We start from the raw sequence: 22,624 nt of genomic DNA, 5'->3' as shown, positions 1-22,624 counted from the left end.
AATAATTCTTTCATAAGGCTTCTTTTTCTATAACTTTTTCAATATAACTCTCCCATATATCATTACATTTTGCCCATTGATTAGTTAAAAGGGCCAAAAGTCTATATTTTTCACAGACTATTCCTAAACGTTCCCTCACATCTCTTAAGGTAGGTACATTTAGCATACGCCATTGCTGGGCAAGGGTCAATCTAGCAGCTATAAATGCTAAGTCCAAAAGTTTAGATTGAGAATGTGTTAAACCTTCTATCCTTACTCCCAACAATGCTCTTTCAGGATTCAGCTTGAGTGGAGTCTGAATTAGTCTGCTCACATATTCAAATACTTGCTTCCAAAACTTCTGGACCATTTGACATTCCCACCACATATGGTAAAATGTACCTCTTTCACCACAGCCTTTCCAACAATTAGTATCACTCTGCTTGCTACATTTACTAATTAAAACCAGGGTGACGTACCAACGTACTAGGAGTTTAATAGCATTTTCCACTTAAACATTGCCTGTTTGCCAACCCTTGGGCGCTTCCCTCCCCATATAAATCTGAGTATCATATTATTTCATTTTTGAAAATACTGTTTTGGGATTTCTATCGGTAGAACATGGAAAAAAATAAATAAACCTAGGGAGAATCATCATCTTTACCACTTCCATACGTCCTAGCCAAGAAATGAACAACTTATTCTACCTATCTAAGTCTTTCTGGATGTCCTTTACTAATGGTATATAATTTTGCTGGAACAAAAGTGTCCAATCTGCTCCCAAAGTTATTCCCAAATAGCATATAGGACCCTTCACCCATTTCAGGGGTACTGATTTTTGTAATTGCATAATCCTCTCTGTTGATGCTGAAATATCCATCACTTCCGTCTTATTTAAGTTAGCTTTAAACCCTGATAGTTCTGGCAACTCCCAATGAAAAGATAAAAGAAAATTTGATTCATGTGTGTGGACGAGAATATAAAATTGAATCTACTTTAAAAATATTAGGCGTAACTCTTGACAAGCACCTCACTTTGGAAAAACACACAGACCTAGAGGAGCATAATCGAAAGGGACGTCTAAGTCCGTTTACGTCCATCTCGCAAGTCGTCCAAAGTTAAAAAGAGCCTAAGACACATTTTCGAAAGATACGTCCAACTTTTTTTTACTTTCGAAAATAGTCTAATTATACGTCTTGCCGATCTGATCGTCCAAGCCAGTAAATCATCCATCTTTATACCACATTTCCACCCAACTTTCCGTCCAAAACGCCTAGAACAAGCCCTGTTGGACGTGGGAGGGGTCTGCAAAGTGATGGCATGCATACCCAGACATGCCACCTAAATAGTGGGGTACCTTACAGGACACTGCTGTGAACTTCACAAAAAGGGTGCCATGGCTTCTCCTCACTACAGCTCCCTTATAGGCGACGGTGAGCCCGCCAAACCACCTCCAGAATCCCCTAGACCCACTTATCTACCACCCCAATAGCCCTTATGGCTGCAGGAGCCACTTATATGCCAGTAAAAAAGGTATTTTGGGGTGTATAGGGCAGTGCACATGTTTAAGTATCAATGCAGTGATTACAGGGGCTTATGGGCATGGGTCCTCCTCTCTATGGGTTCCTAACCCACCCCCAAGATGACTTAAGCTGCCTCTGGGCTGGACGACTAGGCTTTCCTATGCTAGACGGCCAGGTGATGATGATGGTCTGGAGGCTGAAATTTAAAGTTGTGAATAAAATTTTTATGGGGATGGAAGGGTTGGTGATCACTGGGGTAGTGTGTGTGGGTCTGTGTTATGTGTTTGCAGTGCTTATCTGGTGAGTATAGGTGGGTTTTTGTGACTTAGACCATGTTTTACATGGTCTAAGTCACAACGTCCAAGTTCCGTCGATCCTGGGCTGTATAACTTTTGCTTATACATGCTGTATGACTAAGTCTAAGCCAGCCCATGTCCCGCCCAACTCCTGCCCTCGACACGCCTCCCAAAACGCCCCGTTTAGCTTTGGATGTTGAGCGGCACTATGAAGGCCTAGGTTGTTTAGAAATACGTCCAAAACCCGTTTTTATTTTCGGCGCTTGGACGTTTTTGAGAAATGTTCGTCCAAGTGCCAGCCGGTTCTGCTCCAGCCTTAAGATCCTGATGAAGGGTTTCACCCGAAACCGGTTGATCCAATGACTATTCTGGTCTCCTGCAATTCTCATTGACTTCATTTGGCTCGCTTTAAAAGCTAAGTTGGCTGTGGTTTCATTTTGTATCTTGGGGATTAGGCTGGGGAGGACTCTATGAGTGGGTTTTCAGTGTGATTCACTCTCTCACTAGTTCACTGTTTGTGACTTATTTATTGTTATTAATTCTGCACAGTTGATTTTGCACACTAGGGACGCCCGATGATGGTGTGCAGGCGGGGTGATTCACCTCCGTCTTTGTAGTGGAAGTGCTGGAGTTTGTTCTCCCGTCGCTAATAACCTCACACTGAGAGCGTCCCTACTCCTCAATTGACATTTGGTATTTGTGTGGTTTGGTCTGTTAGTAGTGATTAGCTGATAGACACACTCATAGAGTCCTTAATGACATCTTTTGCCTTCTTTTTTGTATCTTTTTAAGCACCTTTTGGCAAACGTATAGGAGTTTATAGTTTAGTTCACAGGTGTCAAAGTCGGTCCTCGAGGGCCAGAATCCAGTCGGGTTTTCAGGATTTCCCCAATGAATCTGCATGAGATCTATTTGCATGCACTGCTTTCAATGCATATTCATTGGGGAAATCCAGAAAACCCGACTGGATTCCGGCCCTCGAGGAGGGACTTTGACACCCCTGGTTTAGTTGATCTGAATTAGGGGCATAAATATTAAAAAGTGCCAGAATATCTTTTCCTGAGCTCATGTGCACCTGAATCCATCTTCCCATAGGATCTGCTGAAATTACACTAAATGCAGCTGAGCATTTTCTATTTGCTAGGATAGCCACCCCAGCCTTTTTTCCCACTGCAGGAGCGAAAAAACTATGCTTGACCTACCCCCCTTCCAACTTGGCTGATTCACTAGCAGATAAGTGAGTTTCCTGAATAAAATATATGTTCGCCTCCTGCTGTTTTAAAAAAATTGAGTGTTTTTTTCCTCTTAATCGGATGGTTGAGCCCATTGACATTTAATAAAAACAATTTTAAACTCATTGTAAAATTTTAACAGAATGATATCATACAAAATAAACCAAAATTATATTTACCCCTATCAGCCCTTTTAAACCATTACACATCCCAAACTCCTTAAGAAGAACCCTTTTCCCCCTCCCTCCACCCAACCCAATAAAATTTCCCCCCACATCCAGGATCCTAAACTAAACCCTCCCCTCTCCCTACCCCTAACCCAACCCATAAACTTGGGTGCACGCTTAATGACTAGCAACTACCATCCTCCCCTAGGCATTCTAAAACTGTTTCCCCATATTCAATAATTAATAGTAACTAAATTATAATTTTGAATTATCTAACCATCACCCTATACTAATAATGTTATTAAGCATTGAATATTCAATTTACAATATATAAAATAAATAAATCATGTATCCCAGTTAATTAAGAAATAAAACAAATCAGTAAACAATCCCCTGTTCTGACCTCAAAATAATTACCATATTTCATATACATTCAATACAAAGATTGTTAATTTAATGAATTAGTCATTTAAATTAATAGTTACCTCCATAAAAGAAAGGAAATACCTCAGGAACTACCAGTTTCACCCCAAATAGTATTTTTAAGCTTACCCAGTTAATAACATTAAAACCTCAGTATGAATTAAATATATTGTTAGGTCCATACTCTCATAAAACACAAGTACCCGAGATTGACCCGGAAGTGATTCCAGCGATGCCGACTCTGGGACAGGAGTCATTGCACCTTGGGAGCATAGAACCTGAGGGGACCAGCGATGGAGAGGGCGAGGGAGCCCGGAGTTTGCTCTCTGGGGATCTAGCCCATGGGAATCTGGCAGTTATCTCTGCCCTCAAGCCACTGGAAAAACCACAGGCAGTGACTCTTGACTATATGGTCTGCGATTGAAAACCTGCACTCGGTTTGTACCAACTTTATATCTATTACTTTAAATACTTCTTCCAGGATAACCCTTTTGGAGACTTCAGTTCAACAGCAGAAGACTGAGCTTTCTAAACTAGAGAAACTAACAGTTGAGAATAAGAACTTGGTGACTAAATAAATGACTGATAGAATAATGTTTCTGAGGAAGATAGAAAATTTGGAAAATCAACAGAAAAATTTGAATTTAAGGATTCTTAATTTTCCAATAGCTAAATATATGTCTCCTCAGGAACTCTTTAAGAACTGTGTGATGACAGTTTTAAAAGTTTCAGAATCGAATCTTCCTCCGACCCAGAGAATTTATTATTTAAAGAATCTACAAAAAGAAAAAGTTTTAGAAGGTGGAATTGAGCAGTTAGATGTATCAGCTATATTGCAATCTTCTGAAACTGAAACATTGGGTCGGGCGACATTGTTAGTATCTCTTGTGTTTTTACAGGATAAAGAAATGCTGTTGAAATTATACTTTAATTTAAAACAAATCACCTTTTTAGGTGAAAGGGTATACATATTTCCTGATGTCTCAAAATTGACACAGTCCAGTGCTGGACGCAGTATTCCAGGTGAGATTAGAGAAACTGGGCCTCTTCTCCCTTGAAAAGAGGAGGCTGAGAGGGGACATGATCGAAATAATGAAGGGAATAGACTTAGTAGATAAAGACAGGTTATTCACCCTCTCCAAGGTAGAGAACGAGAGGGCACTCTCTAAAGTTAAAAAGGGATAGATTCCGTACAAACGTAAGGAAGTTCTTCTTCACCCAGAAAATGGTAGAAAACTGGAACGCTCTTCCGGACACTGTTTTAGGGGAAAACACTCTCCAGGGATTCAAGACAAAGTTAGACAAGTTCCTTCTGAACCAGAACATATGCAGGTAAGGCTAGTCTCAATTAGGGCACTGGTCTTTGACCTAAGGGCTGCCAAGGGAGCGGACTGCTGGGCACAATGGACCACTGGTCTGACCCAGCTGCGGCAGTTCTTATGTTCTTATGCCACCGATTGCTGAGAAGACTGTGGTATGCCAGTCTGGTTCGGCTCCAGCAAGGCCAAGGACTTTGGCTTCCCTGTCACCCTTGTCTTACTCAGGGACCAATCGTTCTGCAGGATCTGGACCATTTTGGTCTTACGGCTTGGCTCTTGAGCGCGCGGCCTTGATGGCCCGGGGCTATTCGACTACGGTAATTGCTACATTACTGTACAGCAAGAGGAAGTCCACGTTGGCGGCCTATGCAAAAGCTTGGAAGTGTTACCAGACTCGGTGCTCAAGTTGTCAGATGGATAATTTGGTTCCCTCAGCTGCACAGGTTCTAGGCTTTCTGCAGGATGGCCTGAAAAAGGGCCTTGCTGTGGCTTCTCTCAGGGTTCAGATCCTGGGTTTTTCACTCAGAGGTTCATTAGTGACTCATCCAGATGTCTGTTTCTTGAGAGGAGCGGTTTGGCTGAAGCTTCTGTTGAAACCTCCCTTATTCAACGTGGAATCTAAATCTGGTTATCTGCTGTTTGGCTCATCCGCCTTATGAACCCCTTGAACAGGCTTTGTTAAAGGATCTTTCCATCAAGACAGTGTTCCTGGTTGTGGTCATGTCTGCCCAGAGGGTTTCAGAGCTTCAGGCTCTTTCTTGCCAGGATCCTTTTCTGTGGATCACAGATTCTGCAGTTATATTGCAGACAGTGCCTTTATTTCTTCAATGTGAATCTGGAAGTTTGTCTTTTGGCATTCATCCCCTCGGGTTCCAAGGCCCAGAATTTTGCGATCCCTGGACGTTTGCCACCTTCTGCTGTGGTATTTGAAGGTCACCAACGAGTTTTGCCTGTCGGACCAACTGTTTGTCCTCTCAGGTCCAGCCCATAAGGGTAAGCCTGTCTCTAAGGCTACCATTTCAAGATGGATCCGTGAAGCCATCTCTGCTGCCTTTGTAGCGGCAGGAAAAAAAAGCACCCCACCCCCTTGGGGTTTGGGCTCATTTTACAAGAGGAATGTCTTCTTCTTGAGCAAAGTCTATGGCGGTTTTGCCGGAAGAGATTTGCAGGGTGGCTACATGGTCACCCTGCACATCTTTACCAAGTTTTATCGGATTGATGTGACGGCCAAGCAGGATGCTGCTTTTGGGGCATCAGTGTTGGCAGTGGGCTCATTAGGCCCACCCTGATATTTCGAGACTGCTCTGTTATGTCCCATATGTGCTCAGAATAAAGTGGGATTGTACAAGAACGAAAGATTAGGTTCTTACCTCTGCTAATCTTCTTTCTTGTAAATCCGCACTTTATTCTGGGAACCCGCCCTGTGTCTGTCCGATTCGCAGATTGCCTGCCTGTTTACTAGTAAGCTGGATTTCAGTCTCAGACCTTTTCTAAGAATGCCATCTGTATTACTACTGAGTTAGGTTAGGGAGGTCCATAGATTCTGACAGTGCAGGTTGTGTCTCCCTATAGCAGTTTTATATTGTTCAGGTTTTAATGTTTCATAACCTGTTTTCTGGTTTTCATTGTTGATATTTTGAATATGTTAATAAGAGCAGAATTGATTGTTTGGCGGGAAGTTCCCTATTCCCTTCTCTCTCTCTTGTTTTTCCTATAGAGATTCCTGGCTGCTTGAAGACTAACTGATATCCAGGGAGCATGCTTCAGGGGATAAGTGCAGAGGTAAGTGCTAAAACTTCTATCAAGCGAAGTTCCTACAGCCCCTGACTAGCCAGGGAAGACTGTTCCCAGAATAAAATGCGGAATTACACGAAAGAAGATTAGCCACAGTAAGAACCTAATATTTCATTATAATGCTATATACAGAATTTGTCCCTTATGCTATATACAGAATAAGTCCCTTATTGATGGAAAATTGGAAATTAATCAAACTTCAGCGGAAAGTACTTCATGGAAGTCCATATGCTAGGGAATAAAATACATTGTTCCAAAAATAATTGTTAATCTTTGATCATTTATTTCAATTTGATATACCAACTATCAAAGTGCATAGAAAAAAATCCAGAAGTTTTGGAGAGTAGGGTCTATGGTTGGTAGTTTCTGTTTGTTTTAAAGCTGTGATATACAAACATTTGAAGTCTTAAGTTCTGTATGAAAGCTGTGGAGCAATTTGCACTCAGATCTTTAATTTTTAGGCAGTAAAAGGCTAGAAGCTGAACCATAGGAAAATATTAACAAATATGGTAGTTAGTAGAGATTAAGCCTAACTTTGTAATTTTACACAGGCATCTGTCATGTTCAGTGATGTCACTGCTTATTTCTTGGAAGCAGAGTGGGACATTCTGAGAGAATGGCAGAAGGAGATATACAAGAAGGTCATCAAGGAGATTCACAGCTTCCTGATATCACAAGGTAAATATGCTGCTATTTATCATCTACCCCCCCAGAGACTGATTACAGGATCTGTTTATGATTTATATCTAGTCTTGCATAGAGCGCATAACATAAGATGTGCTATGCTGGGTCAGACCAAAAGTCCATCAGACCCAGCATCTTATGAACATAAGAATATAAGAGTTGTCATACTGGGACATACTAAAGGTCCATCAAGCGCAGTCCATCATCCAACAGTGGCCATCCCAGATCACAAGTACCTGGCAGGATCCCAAGGACTAAACCAGATTTTATGTTGCTCATCCTAAGAATAAGCAGTGGATTTTCCCAAGTCCATCTTAATAATGGCTTATGGATTTTTCTTTTGGGAAATCATCCAAACCTTAAACCCTGCTAAGCTAACTGCTTTCATAACATTCTCCAACTTCATTCAATGTTAGTTTAATTATGACTCTTGGGCAGACTAGATGGACCATTCAGGTCTTTATGTGCCATGATATATTTAAAAGGTTCAGCCAGCCACTGGCTTTCCTTAATGAAAACCACTGCTTAGTGAAATAGCCTACTGGTTAGAGTGCCAAGCTGAGAATTGGGGAAGCCAGGTTCAAATCCCACTGCCACTCCTTGTGATCTTGGACAAATCACTTTCCCTCCATTGACTTAGGAACAAACTTAGATTGTAAGCTGTCTGGTAACAGGAAAACTATCTACTGTAACTGAAAGTAACTCTCCTTGAACTACAACTGAAAAGGGCATGAGCTAAATTCAAATTCAATTTATCCTGACCCACAGTATCTCATGTCTATCAGAAGTTTACCATTCTCAAATGGGAGATTTAGTGAATTCTCTTCCACCTTGATTTCAAGCCCTATAAACCTCTATCATATCTCCCCTGAGCTGCTCTCTTCTCCAAGCTGAGGAACCCTAACTGTTTTAACCTTTCTTCATAGGGAAGTTGTCCCATCCCTTTTATCATTTTGTTGCCCTTTTCTGAACCTTTTCATTAGAAAAATTAATTATTCCCATCTTTAGAATATTGAGAAATGTTAAAAAGCAGTGCTACCAGCATAGACCCCTGTGGAACCCCACTATTTACCCTTCTTCATTGAGAATATTGACTATTTAACCATACTCTCTGTTTTCTATTTTGTAACCAGTTCTTAATCCATAATAGGGCATTACCTCCTATCACATGACTTTCTAATTTTCTTTTACATCTTTCATGAGGTACTTTCTCAAATATCTTTTGAAAATTCAGATACACAATATCAATCAGCTCACCTTTATCTAGATGGTTTATTCACCCCTTTGAATAAATGTAGTGGACTGGTGAGAAAATCGGTTGTTGGAAAAATAATGGAAATGTTGCTGAAAGAAAGGATAGTGTACTTCCTTGAATATAATGGGTTACAGGATCAAAGGCAACATGGCTTTACAAAAGGTAAATCGTGCCAAACAAACCTGATTGAATTTTTTGATTGGGTGACCAGAGAGCTGGATTGAGGACATATGCTAGATGTAATTTACTTAGTTTTCAGCAAAGCCTTTGATACAGTTTCTCATAAGAGGCTCTTGAACAAACTTGAACGGCTGAAGTTAGGACCCAAAGTGATGAACTGGGTTAGAAACTGGCTGTTGGATGGCATAGGGGATCCAAGATGGCCGCGGACAACAGTTAGTGAGAGAGACGCTCTCAGAGAATCACGTTTTGCATACCGGAGTTCGCAGTGATGCCGAAAAGGAGAGGAAAAAGCGCTGCTGGAGCCTCGCGGCGCTTGGAGATTCCCTCACAGGCAACAATTGATGATTTTTTGAGGCGCCTTCAACAGGAATCGTTTGCATCTGGGAGTCGCCCGCTGGAGCCACAGGCATTGAGTGAAGCCGTTGTGTGTCTCCCTGGGCTGGAATCCACGCTGAGCCCAGACGCTAGGACCCCGCCTCCACAACCGCAGAGTGCCAGCTCTCCACGGGAGGACAGTCTGCCCGAAGTGGTGAACTCTATCTCCCGGGAGGCTATCTCGAGTTTGGCACTAGATGAGAGCTTGTCTGCGGGGAAACCATCGATGGAGCAAGAGGAACAAGGCGCTCAGGAAGGACTCGGAACAGCTGGACAGGAGTCAAAGGCTGCAAGTATGTTCATAATTACTAAACCCACTAATGTTACCCTGGATTCGTTATGGGATTTAGTTGTGACTCTGGGTCAAACTTTGTCACCCCAAATTAAAGTGCTAGAACAGAAGTTCCAGGAACAAAATGAGGATATAAAAACTTTGAAACAGGATAATTTTGTAATTAACACAAAAATTGAAAATGATTTTTTGGAAGTTAATAAGATTCAGTCCACTATAATCAGAGACAATCTGAATCTGAGAAGGAAGATGGAAATTTTGGAGAATAATAGCAGATCTAATAATCTTAGAATTTAAAATTTTCCCAAAATATCCTCAATCTCAGCTAAAGAAATGTTAAAAAAATACTTTCAGGATATACTTGATGTCTCGGAAGAAATTTTTCCTCCATTTTCAAAAATCTATTATCTTCCAATGGAAAATCAAGAAAGGCAGCAATCCAGGCAACTACAAGATCAGGATCAGGAACAACAGATGGACTTAACAACTATGCTGGATACCTCATTGAAAGAACTAGTCAGACCAGCTACATTGTTGGTCAATGTAGTATTGCTGCCAGACAAACATTGGATATTGAAATTATTCTTTAAGAACAGACATAAGGAATTTCTAGGTCAAAAAATTCAAATATTTCCGGATGTGACAAAAGAAACTCAGAAACGAAGAAAACAATTTCTGTTGTTAAAGCCAGGAGTAACTGCAATGGGTGCAACCTTTCTTTTACGATATCCATGCAAATGTTTAGTAAAATATAAATCTTCCAACTATATATTCTTTGAACCCTCTCAGCTGTCAGGATTTCTAACCATGAAACGTCTTGAGGGGGGAAATGTGATAACAACTGCAATTGAATAAGAAAAATTTTTTTTCCTGTATTCACTGAAAGTTGTCTGCTTTTCTTCAACAGGATATGTTATTTCCTTTCTTTTTATATTGATTCACTCATTCGAATCTTGGATCGCTCCAATATGGGACTTTAAAGATTGATTAAGTTGATAATTTTACTTTTAAAAAATTTATTGTTGTGATATTGGAATCCATATCTTATTCATTTTCTGTATAAGAAGTTTATTCTCTTGTTTAAATTGTTAAAATAATAAACAAATAAATAAATTAAAAAAAAAAAAAGAAAGAAAGAAACTGGCTGTTGGACAGACACCAGAGGGTGGTGGTTAATGGAAGTCGTTTGGAGGAAAGAAAGGTGAGTAGTGGAGTCCCTCAGGGTTCGTTGCTGGGGCCAATCCTGTTCAATATGTTTGTGAGTGACATTGCCGAAGGGTTATAAGGAAAAGTGTGCCTTTTTGCAGATGATACCAAGATTTGTAACAGAGTAGACACCAAAGAGGGCGTGGAAAATATGAAAAAGGATCTGCAAAAGTTAGAGGAGTGGTCTAATGCCTGGCAACTAAAATTCAATGCAAAGAAATGCAGAGTAATGCATTTGGGGATTAATAATCGGAAGGAACCGTATATGCTGGAAGGTGAGAAGCTGATATGCACGGACGGGGTGAGGGATCTTGGGGTAATAAGTGTCTGAAGATCTAAAGGTGAAAAAACAGTGTGACAAGGCGGTGGCTGCTGCCAGAAGGATGCTAGGTTGTATAAAGAGAGGCGTAGCCAGTAGAAGGAAGAAGGTGTTGATGCTCCTGTACAGGTCATTGGTGAGGCCCCACTTGGAGTATTGTGTTCAGTTTTGGAGACTGTATCTGGTGAAAGACGTAAGAAGACTTGAAGCGGTCCAGAGGAGGGCAACGAAAATGCTAAGAGGCTTGCGCCAGAAGACATATGAGGAGAGACTGGAAGCCCTGAATATGTATACCTTAGAGGAAAGGAGGGACAGGGGAGATACGATTCAGACATTCAGATACTTGAAGGATATTTTGTAACCAATTCTTAATCCATAATAGGGCATTACCTCCTATCACATGACTTTCTAATTTTCTTTTACATCTTTTACCCACCTCCATCCCACTACCCTCTGGCTCCTCTCTGCAGCTTGAGTTCTCGAGCAAGGTCTTGGGCATCATCATTGATTCCACATTGTCCTTTCAATGACCACCTCCAATTCTTGGTAAAAAAATGCTTTTTCAGCCTTCACATGCTGAGGAAAGTTAGATCCTGCTTCCATCAAAAACATTTTACCCTCCTTGTCTAATCCATCATCCTCTCCAGATTGGACTATTGCAACTCTATCTACTTAAGCCTAACTAAGAAAAACCTCCACAGACTCCAACGGATTCAGAATGCCGCAGCCAAGCTCATCTTCGCTAAAAGTAAATTTGACCATGTCTCCCCACTCCTGGCCAAGCTCCACTGGCTTCCGATAATCGCCAGGGTCCACTATAAATGCGCCTGTTTAACTTTCAAAATCCTATATTGTATCCTCCCTCCCTTTATCCCTCTTTCTTGGAATTCTTCAAACCCTAATACCACCAGATCCTCCCACAAATTAAAACTATCCTTCCCCTCGCTAAAAGGCATTTCCCACACAGGAAAGCTAGAGACCTCCCTCCACTTCAAAATCACTGAGCTCTGGAACAACCTTACCTCCCCTCTTCGGAACTTGAGCTCTCTCCAAGTTTTCCGCAAACATCTGAAAACCTGGCTTTTCTCAAAAAATGTAAGTCTCCCTCCAACTTAGGAATCAAGGAAACTCTTATATTTTGGCATCCCAAGTCCTCTAAATTTTCTTCACACTTCTACCTCTAACCCTCTGTTGTAGTTCCTTCCTATTTCTTCTACTGTAAACCGCGTCGAGTTCTACGAACGTGGAGATGATGCGGTATACAAACCTAAGGATTAGATTAGATTAGATTAACATATAACAAAATCTTTTCCAGAGAAAGGAAAATGGTAAAACCAGAGGACATAATTTGAGGTTGAGGGGTGGTAGATTCAAGAGCAATATTAGGAAATTCTGCTTTATGGAGAGGGTGGTGGATGCCTGGAATGTGCTCCTGAGAGAGGTAGTGGAGAGGAAAATGGTGACTGATTTCAAAGAAGCGTGGGATGAACACAGAGGATCTAGAATCAGAAAGTATTAAATATTGAACTAAGGCCAGTACTGGGCAGACTTGCACAGTCTGAGTCTGTATATAGCCGTTTGGGGGAGGATGAGCTGGAGAGGACTTCAATGGCTGGGAGGGTTTAGATGGGCTGGAGTAGGTTTTGACGGAGATTTCGGCAGTTGGAATCCAAGCACAGTACCAGGTAGAGCTTTGGATTCTTACCCAGAAATAGCTAAGAATCAGGTTGGGCAGACTGGATGGACCATTTGGGTCTTTATCTGCCGTCATCTACTATGTTACTATGTGAGGCAAGATTTCCCTTGACTAAATCCATGTTGGCTTTTTCTCATTAATCCATGCTTATGTATATGCTCTGTTGTTTTGTTCTTTATAATAGTCTTTACCATTTTGTCCAGATTCACTGGTCTATAATTTCCTGGATCACCTCTGGAACCCTTTTTAAAAATTAGTATTAAATTGGCCACCTTCCAGTCTTCTGATACCAAGCTGGATTTTAAAGATAAATTATAAATTACTAACAGTAGCTCTGCAAGGTCGTTTTTCAATTCTATCAGTACTTTGGGATATCTACCATATGATCCAAGTGATTTTCTATTCTTCAGTTTGTCAAATTGCCCCTTTAAATCTTCCAGGTTTACAGCGATTTGTTTCAACTTCTCTGACTCATCAGCATTTAATTTCTGACACCAGTATCTCCTCCACATCTTTCTCGGTAAAGACCGAAGCAAAGAATTCATTTAATCTCTCTGCTATGGCCTTGTCTTCCCTGTGTGCCCCTTTTATTCCTCGGTCATCTAGTGATCCAACAGATTCTTTTCCCAGCTTCTTGCTTCTAATATACCTAAAAAAGGTTTTTACTAGTATGTTTTTGCCTCCAACATAATCTTCTTTTCAAGGTCTCTTTGCCTTCCTTATCATCGCCTCACATTTGGCTTACCATTCCTTATGCTGTTTCCTATTATTTTCTTGGTCTGACTCAGCTTGGCTTTTCTTATGTTCTACGAGATTAGTCTAATCTTGAATTTGGTTTTAACAGTGTCTCGTTCAGTATCATTAGTAGCATATCATTTTAATGGCATATACTGCATTATTCATAACATTTACTAATGGGTGCTGCCATTTTGTTAGGGATGGATAAAATCTCAGATGCTAGGTCCCTAAAATTAAGGACTGATATCCCAAGTGCAATTGGCCTAGCAAAGGATTCTGCTCTGTGTAAAACTAGAGGCTTCATACATGACATTTGGAGGCTGTCTCTCTTTTACTCAGAAAAACCTGGCACAGTATCACAGGAGGGAGGATTTACCTTTCTTAATTTCTATGTGAAAACCACAACTGTATAAAGGCATCATATGTCAAGTCTGCACTATAAAAATGTTATCCCTCCAGCTACATACACCTTTTTCAAAAAGAGAAAATATAATATTCTAAAACTATTCTTAACTACATAATAAATTAATTAATAGTGCTCAGTGAAAGCCAATACGAACTTCAAGGCATAAGAGCATGGGACTCTACCAGTTCAGGCTTAAATACATCATAGCACTCCTCCCTTCCTACAAATATAATAACTAAAGCTCAAAAAAGCTAAAGCTCTAAATAAACATAAGAGAGGGGGTACTTATCTCTGCTGGAGTTGTCATTAAGTCCCGGGCTTCTGCTTCAAGTTCAAAAAGTGCTCAGTGCTCCCCAATCACTCCAAAAAACACAAACACAAAAAACAAAAAATAGAAAAATTAAGTCCACAACACAATCCATTTTGTCCATCTTGCAAAAATCCATATGATATCCTGTTTATCCTTCAAAAACTTCCTCGACACAGTATGTGTAGTCAGGTACCCCCGTCAACATGGATTTACTAAGGGGAGATCATGTCAATCCAACCTGATCAGCTTCTTTGACTGGGTGACGGGGAAGCTGGATGTTGGGGAGTCCCTGGATATCGTGTACCTGGACTTTAGCAAAGCATTCGATAGCGTACCACACCGCAGGTTGCTGAACAAGATGAGTTCTATAGGATTAGGTGACACATTAACGAAATGGGTTGGGAACTGGCTTGGTGGTAGGCTTCAAAGGGTAGTGGTGAACGGCACCCCCTCAGAAATGTCGGAGGTGATCAGTGGAGTGCCACAGGGTTCGGTCTTAGGACCGACCCTATTCAACATCTTTATAAGAGACTTGGCAGAAGGGCTTCGAGGTAAAATAGCCTTATTCGCCGATGACGCCAAACTAAGTAATGTAGTGGGAAAATGCACAACGGACGAAGATTCAATGCCCGACAACATGATGCACGACCTACTCCTACTGGAGCGCTGGTCTAGGACCTGGCAACTCAGCTTCAATGCCAAAAAATGCAAAGTAATGCACCTAGGCAACCATAATCCATACAAGACTTATACTCTTAATGGTGAGATCCTAACAAGAACGGTAGCAGAACGGGACCTGGGAGTGATCGTCAGTGAGGACATGAAGGCTGCCAGTCAGGTAGAGCAGGCCTCATCCAAGGCAAGACAGATCCTAGGTTGCATACGCAGGGGTTTCGTCAGCCGTAAGCCGGAAGTCATTATGCCATTGTATAGATCCATGGTGAGGCCCCACCTGGAATACTGTGTGCAATTCTGGAGACCACATTATCGCAAAGATGTGCTGAGATTGGAGTCGATACAGAGAATGGCCACCCGGATGGTCTCGGGACTCAAAGATCTCCCGTACGAAGAAAGGTTAGACAAACTGCAGCTATACTCGCTTGAGGAGCGCAGAGAGAGGGGGGACATGATCGAGACGTTCAAGTATCTCACGGGCCGCATCGTAGCGGAAGAAGATATCTTCTTTTTCAAGGGACCCATGGCAACAAGAGGGCATCCGTGGAAAATCAGAGGCGGGAAACTACGAGGTGACACCAGGAAATTCTTTTTCACTGAAAGGGTGGTTGATCGCTGGAATAATCTTCCACTGCAGGTGATTGAGGCCAGCAGCGTGCCTGATTTTAAGGCCAAATGGGATCGACACGTGGGCTCTATTCACTAGGCAAAGGTAAGGGAGGGTCATCAGGGTGGGCAGACTAGATGGGCCGTGGCCCTTATCTGCCGTCAATTTCTATGTTTCTATGTAGGTAATTGTTTGACACGATACATGTTTCCCCTTCAGCTTTTTCAAGAGGACGATTTGCTCAGCCCTCTAGAAGAAGCAGCATTATATAAATAACAAATTTCAAAATCACACACATCTTAAAAATAATCCTTTAAAATTTTTCAAAACTCACTTCTTGTTAACTATAAACAACCTCATACTGGATAAGAGTCTCACTCAAGACTTCATAGCGGCATAACCGCAATGAAATGCTCTCAATTCAGCACAATGGACAGGATTCACTAAAGTCCCAAAATCTATCCTATTCGTATCCTATCCATTTCCGAGTCATTGTAGCCAATCGATTCAATACAACTTGTCCATGCAAATGATCCAATTGTAAACACGCTGCTATTAGCGCTGAAACATCGATCAACGCATGTGCACACTGTATCCTGGTTGGTTTTGAAGCTCATAATGCATGCGCTAACTATTTAGGAATTCACTTGCGTAGAAATGAGGCGTGGTTTAATCGCGGATATCATTAGCGGGCTCCGAATGCACCTACCGTCACATGCACGCAACAATCCAGCTGGAAGGAAGGGGGGAGGGATAGCTGGCCCATAAAAGTTTTATTTGATTTTTGGGCTTTTTTGGTTATTTGGAATTGATATTTGAAATGTATAATGCGCAAGGAGAGCACAGGGTTAATCCACGATTTTCTCGCAATGCGCATTACAAATACAAGATTCACTCCCTCGCTCGCTATGCGCATTCCAAAAAAGAAAAAAAAATTATTTCTAACGCTTATGTACATGAAGGTTTACATATATTTAAAAGTTTTGATATATTTATGATTTTTGGAGGGGTAGATATATATTTTTGATGGGGTTCTTAACATGTACGCGTCAATTGCTAAGCAGAAATAGCCGGCGAGGATGTAAACGACTGGTCCTCAGCAGTTGTATCTTTTTGGAACGGAAAGGCAAGTCGGTTTGGAGGAAATGGTTTCATGAATTGACATGTTAAGAAATTTACATGCATTTTTACTCATTTGCATGCGCTGATCGCATACGGTGCGGATGAGGTCTGGAGGGTGGTTAGTGAATTGAGCCGGGGTCGTAAATTGAGCGCAAACCGAGCGGTACACGATCAGTTTGCTTAGTGAATCTAGCTCTATGAACATAGCTTAGTGAATCTAGCCCGAACTAGACTCATTAAATCACATGATACTTGACGTATTTTAAACTGATTGGGCAGACTGATACTAGCAACCCAAAGGCCACTCCACTGCTTTGTTCAATCCTTTGGGGCTACAGTGTCCCAGGAAAAAATAAATCGCTGTTCACAGTTGATTAACTGCCGGGAAATAATATCACCATGTGTACTATGAAATTGTTTTAATATCACAAACTTCAAATCAGCTTCCCGATGATGTTTTACAAACCAATGCTCAACCAATGGGGCTGCTTCTTTCTTGTTAAGCAGACAGCTAAGGTGCTCAGCTATCTTCAACTTAATAACCCAACGAGTTTGCCACATTAGACCACACAGGCACATGAAGGCATGCACCACTTGCATAGACTTACAGTCGGTATAATCATATAGCTCATAATACCAATTACTATGAGGTATGTGCACACTAGTGGTTATTAAAGCATGTTGGCAATAAACACATTTACCACATTGGTGATGACCCCGGTTTGTGTCAAAGAACCTAAGGATCTTGGGCGCTTTATTAGTTCCCCCAAATTTTGTCCTCATTTGTAGGCAAAACGAGGCAAGTCAGTGAACTCAGGATGGTATCTCAGAATGTCCCAATGTCTTTGAATTATGGTGCGCAACTGCAGAGTTTCAGTAGAATACGGAAGGACACAGGTCAAAGTACCTTGTTTTCCTTGTTGAGGATTATGATCTAACCATTCCCGATGTACATTAGAAGCACGCTTATAAGCTGTTTTTAAACATTTAGTAGGATATCCCCTGTCCTTAAATCTATCAATCATTAAGTGTGCTTGATTTTTAAATTCTTGATCTGAGGAACATAACCTCTTGATTCTAAGTATTTGGCCTATTGGCATTTCCGATCAAGTACTAAATTGGTTTAAAGCGTACTTTCAAGATTGATCAGCCAAGGTCATTTTCAATAACTCAACATCTAACAACTTCACCAATTCCTTTGGGATTCCACAAGGTTCAATTCTTTCCCCGCTTTTATTTAATATCTTTTTATCACCTCTTCTAACTCTCAGTCAGTCTATTGGATTTTCTTCATTTGCATACGCAGACAATATTCAACTTTTGTACCCTCTAAATTCAGAAGACCCAAAGGAGATAATATCTATTAATAACAAGCTAAAACAAATAAGCCAATGGCTCAAGGATAATATGTTGGCCTTGAACGCATCAAAATCTTCCATAATGTTTTTCCCATGGAAAAAGGATCTAAAAAAATTTTCATCTCAGATACTCCTAAACAACATCCCTCTCCAAATAGTAACTACAACAAAAATATTGGGAGTAACATTGGACCAGGAACTCTCTTATCATAATCAAATTAGTTCAGTAGTTAAAAATTGCTTTTATAAATTATGTCTCATCAGATTATTATCAAAAGTTCTAAAACCTGAAGCTCTCAATACTCTTATTCATTCATTAATCATTTCCAGGTTAGATTATTGCAATACTTTATACCATAAAACAACAAACAGACTGCAGACAATGTACAAGATGCAGGCGTTGTTTATTAGTAAATGCAGTAACATATACAACCTTATAGCCAACCAAAGGACCCGACACGGTCCGTGTTTCGGATGACACGCCTTCCTCAGGGGTCCATGGTGGTTAAGGTATAAAGCAAACTGCGTAAAAGATAACAAACACACGCCAATCACGATCAAATGGGGTCAAGCAAGTCTTATACATAGACAGCTTAACCTCCCAAATATAAAATCTTCAGATTCTAATGGATTTTATTTGATCCCATCCTATATGTTCCTCCCCAAATGTTGTTTTTTTAAAAAAATTACCCTTTTTGTATTAGTTTGTATCAGTTTGTATTAGAACTTATATGATTTGTATGTAATGTCATATTTTGTCCACCCTTTTTTTATTTTTTATGCATTGGAAAATTGTTATACACATTGAAATATATGATACTGCGTAGATAACAAATCTTATTAAACTTGAAACTTGAACTTGAAACTCATGACTCTTATAATTACATCACATTACAGATTTCTATTCCGCCATTACCTTTCAGTTCAAAGCGGATTACAAAAAGAGTTATGGAAGAAGAGTTACAACGTTAGATCAGAGAAGGTTTCCAAGAGAGGGAAAAGTAGGATCTGGGGTTAGGGAGGGGATGGTAAGAGGGGGGTTAAGCTTTATCATTGTATTAAGCTTTATTAAGTGATTTCTTGAAGAGTGTAGTTTTTATTTCCTTTCTGAACATCTTGTAGTCTGGGGTTGTTGTCAATAGGTTGAAGACTTGGTTGTCTATCTTCGCTGCCTGAGTGTCCAGTAGTCCGTTGTATAGTTTTTTCCGTTTTACTTCTTTGATTGGGGGGTAAGTGAATGGGGTGTGTGTTTTTCTATGCCTATAATGTAGCAAAGTATTCCGATCCGTACTTTTACGGTAAATTGAAGTATCAATCCGGCCATTTTCATATTTTATTGTAATATCTAAAAAATTTATTGATGGGCATGAATGGTCTCTGAGAAAATAAGATGAGAATTACATTGGTTCAAATATTGCACAAATTGACAGACCTCATCCCTCTCGCCCTTCCAAATAAAGAAAATGTCATCAATGAAATGCCACTATATACTAATCTAATCTAATCTAAACCTGAGATTTAAATTACCCAGTGGTGATAAACTAACAGCTCTATCACTGATCACCTTAAATAGATAATAATAAATATAATATATATATTTAAAAAAATTACACTATCAAACTGGCTTCAAAAGGTGCTATTAAGTGAACACTCAGACCCACAACCTGAACTCTAGTGATTTTTCACGGAGCCAGTTGCAAATGAGACCATCATAGCATGTTCACTGTCTCTGCCACCTGCTTCTCATTACACCTAAAAACTCTACATAGATAAGGAGATTATTACTTATTTGTATTGCATGGTGGCAAAAATTCAGCTCTGCAACTGCTCCGGGTACATTCTTAAATTATAAACTGCTGTCATACTCTCTCTGACCACCCAACCTAGGTTTCACAGTTGGCTTCTTCAGGAGGGGACACTGAGGAGATAAAACATAATCAATCAGACTACCACCCAGTGAAAAGAAGATCCTACCGTCTACTAAGCACAAGAAGCACTAAAATACACCCATACAATTCTCTTTCAAACCTTATAACATTCACTAAACTTCCAAATCACGGCTTACCGGGTAACAGGAATCCTCCACCCAGCTAACAGACAGCTGCAGCAACTAGATTCCAACACAGGTGATGCCCACTAAGTACCTCACAGTCTCTGATGTCACTCAAAACATCAGAAGACGGACAGCCCTCTTAACCAATCAGAAAGGCAGGAGAGATTCAGCATCTCTCCTGCCGCGGGTTGTGGCAGTTCGGGTAGCGGGGTGATCGGCTATCACGGCAGGAGAGATAGACAATCTCTCCTGCTGCGATTGTTACGGTGGTGGGGTAGGCCGGTTGCTGGGGCCACTGACCTGATTGTGGTAGCCGTGATCAGCTCAGCGGCTCCTTTTATGGCACTTATACCTGTTTTTACTTGGTCTAAGTCAAAACGTATAAGTGCCAACTAGGCAACCTGTCTAAACTTTTGGTTATACCTGCTGTACAACTATGTCTAGGTCGGCCCACCTCCCGCCCTTTCCCCTCCTCTAAAAACGCCTCTTTTTGCTCTATGCGTTTAGAGGCCGGGGAAAGGCCTAAGCTGGTTTTAGATACTTATAAATTGTAGTTCTCCCTTTTTTCCTCTTGTTTACAATTGCCCTTTCGAATCAAGTATGTCTGATTGTATGAAGATTCTGTCTACTATCTGTTGTTTATTCCCCCATTTTATATTTTAGCTTTTTAATTGTACAACACTTTGAATATTATGATAATTGTTTAATCAAATTTTTAATAAACTATGAAACTATAACACTCCATTATTTCCTATGGGAATTTCGGGGGTGACTGGTAAAACAATTTTGAAGTCGTTTTTCACAGTTTCTGAGGGTCCCCCACTTCCCCATACCCCAAATCACTATTTTTTATTTTCTGTTTTTGTTTATTTTTGCTGTTAGTGCAAATTTGTGACTGTGGCCACCTTGGATTTTAAAAACAATCTTTTTTTCTAACTTTTTTCTGCCTCAAAAACCACTCGATTTGGGATAGACTCCCCAGCCTCTAATCTGTTGAATGTGGACATTGAATGTGCTGGATTGGCGCTGGATCAGTGATTGTGTACCACATGCTGTAGCGCGCTGGCAGAGGGGCTTCGGACTTCGTCTTTTCTGAGTAATTTTGGGCTGGGGAGCAGGCTGGGTCCATGTCTTCCAAAGAAAATCTCACCCATAGGCCATCCTGGAGTTTGGCACAAAATGCCTGCGTTCCAAGTCTAGGGACTCTTTTTGCATGCTGCTAAGGCCAGTACTGGGCAGACTTGCACGGTCTGTGTCTGTATATGATCGTTTGGGGGAGGATGGTCTGGAGAGGGCTTCAATGGCTGGGAGGGTTTAGATGGGATGGAGTAGGTTTTAACAGATATTTCGGCAGTTGGAACCCAAGCACAGTACCGGGTAGAGCTTTGGATTCTTGCCCAGAAATAACTAAGAAGAAAAAATAAAAAAAAAATTTAAATTGAATCAGGTTGGGTAGACAGGATGGACCATTCGGGTCTTTATCTGCCGTCATCTACTATGTTACTATATTACCATGGTTTCGGGTTGGGCCTTTTCACTGGATTTTATTTGGCTCCTCTGAAAAGCGTAATCGTCAGACCCCACTCGTTTGACGCTGCCAGCGGGCACTTTGAGTCTTTTTCAGTCTGTTGCATCTATGGCAAAGCTTCCTGTTTGGGAGCCCTCTTGTAACAGAAAGGCTCAGAAGATTGGAGACCTATTCTGGGTCTAAAGTCGGTCACCTGCTTCTTACTAATTCCTTTCTTTCCCAAATAGCAATGGCGTACACGGTAATAGCTGCTGTCTCTCTAGGAGAGTGTCTAGTGTCCTTGGATCTCAGAGGTTTTCCTCCATATTTCAATCCACCTGGAACATCATCAGTTTCTGCGTTTTCCATGTTCTGCAACAGCATTTCCAATTTGCCTCATGATAGCACTCCGCACTTTCAAAGTGAAGGTAGCTATGGTGGCTTTCCGCCGGCAGGGGATCCAAGTCCACCCTTCCTGGGACAACTGGTTGATCCGGGCTCCGTCTTGTCAGGAGTACGAAAGTGCGGTGGAGATGGTAGTGTCTCTGTTGCAGGCATTGGCAAGTTCAGTAAGAGATGTTTGGAATCTTCCCAGTCCCTGGAGTTTCTGGGCCTTCTCTTTGTCTCCAGACAGTTTCAGGTATTTCTTCTCGAAGCATGCAATCAGAACCTTCGGCAACAGATCAAAATTCTCCTTGACCATTCGGCTCCCTTGGCCTGGTTTTATCTGCAGGTTCTGGGGTGTCTAGCAGCCTCCTTGGAGGCAATCCCCTAGGCCAGAGCGCCATGCACCCTTTACAGGAGTCCCTCCTATTTCGGTGGTCTCCGCAGAGTTTTCCCCTTCAGATGCCACTCCCCTGGACAGTGCCAGCTAGCAGCAGCTTGAGCTAGTGGCTTCAGGGGGGAGACTCTCTGCCAGGGCTGGCTTCTTCAGATTTCTGAGTGGATGACTTTTATGATGGATGCCAGCCTGTTTGATTGCGGGCTCACTGCTGGGACTGCTGCATTCAGAGGCAATGGACTCCTGGTCCAAAACATTGGTTGATCAGTCATCTGGAGCTTCTGGCAATTTGGCTGATGCTACTCGCTCTCCAGCCCCTTCTGA

At 41.3% G+C, this 22,624-nt stretch overlaps 2 protein-coding genes across 15 annotated transcripts in view; one reads left to right on the top strand and one right to left on the bottom strand.

The window, feature by feature from the left end:
• LOC117369142 (zinc finger protein OZF-like) overlaps nt 1-22,624 on the top strand; it is a 57,899-nt gene that overhangs the window by 10,300 nt on the left and 24,975 nt on the right. For 5 of the 14 annotated variants that reach the window (XM_033963195.1, XM_033963199.1, XM_033963198.1 and 2 more), the window contains one exon: nt 7,331-7,411. In XM_033963195.1, coding sequence (XP_033819086.1) covers nt 7,331-7,411 — 81 coding nt within the window. Of the gene's footprint in view, nt 1-6,656; nt 6,722-7,281; nt 7,412-22,624 lie in introns of those variants that run through there. The other 9 variants (XM_033963194.1, XM_033963192.1, XM_033963193.1 and 6 more) reach the window with 4 other exon arrangements.
• The window catches only part of PSMC4 (proteasome 26S subunit, ATPase 4), a 133,375-nt gene that overhangs the window by 89,639 nt on the left and 21,112 nt on the right, over nt 1-22,624 (bottom strand). The gene's annotated exons all lie outside the window — the stretch shown is intronic.

Source organism: Geotrypetes seraphini, chromosome 11 (assembly GCF_902459505.1).
Source record: "Geotrypetes seraphini chromosome 11, aGeoSer1.1, whole genome shotgun sequence".
Lineage (NCBI taxonomy): Eukaryota > Metazoa > Chordata > Amphibia > Gymnophiona > Dermophiidae > Geotrypetes > Geotrypetes seraphini.
The sequence above is the reverse complement of the archived record's forward strand: the minus strand, read 5'-3'. Positions and strand labels throughout refer to the sequence as shown.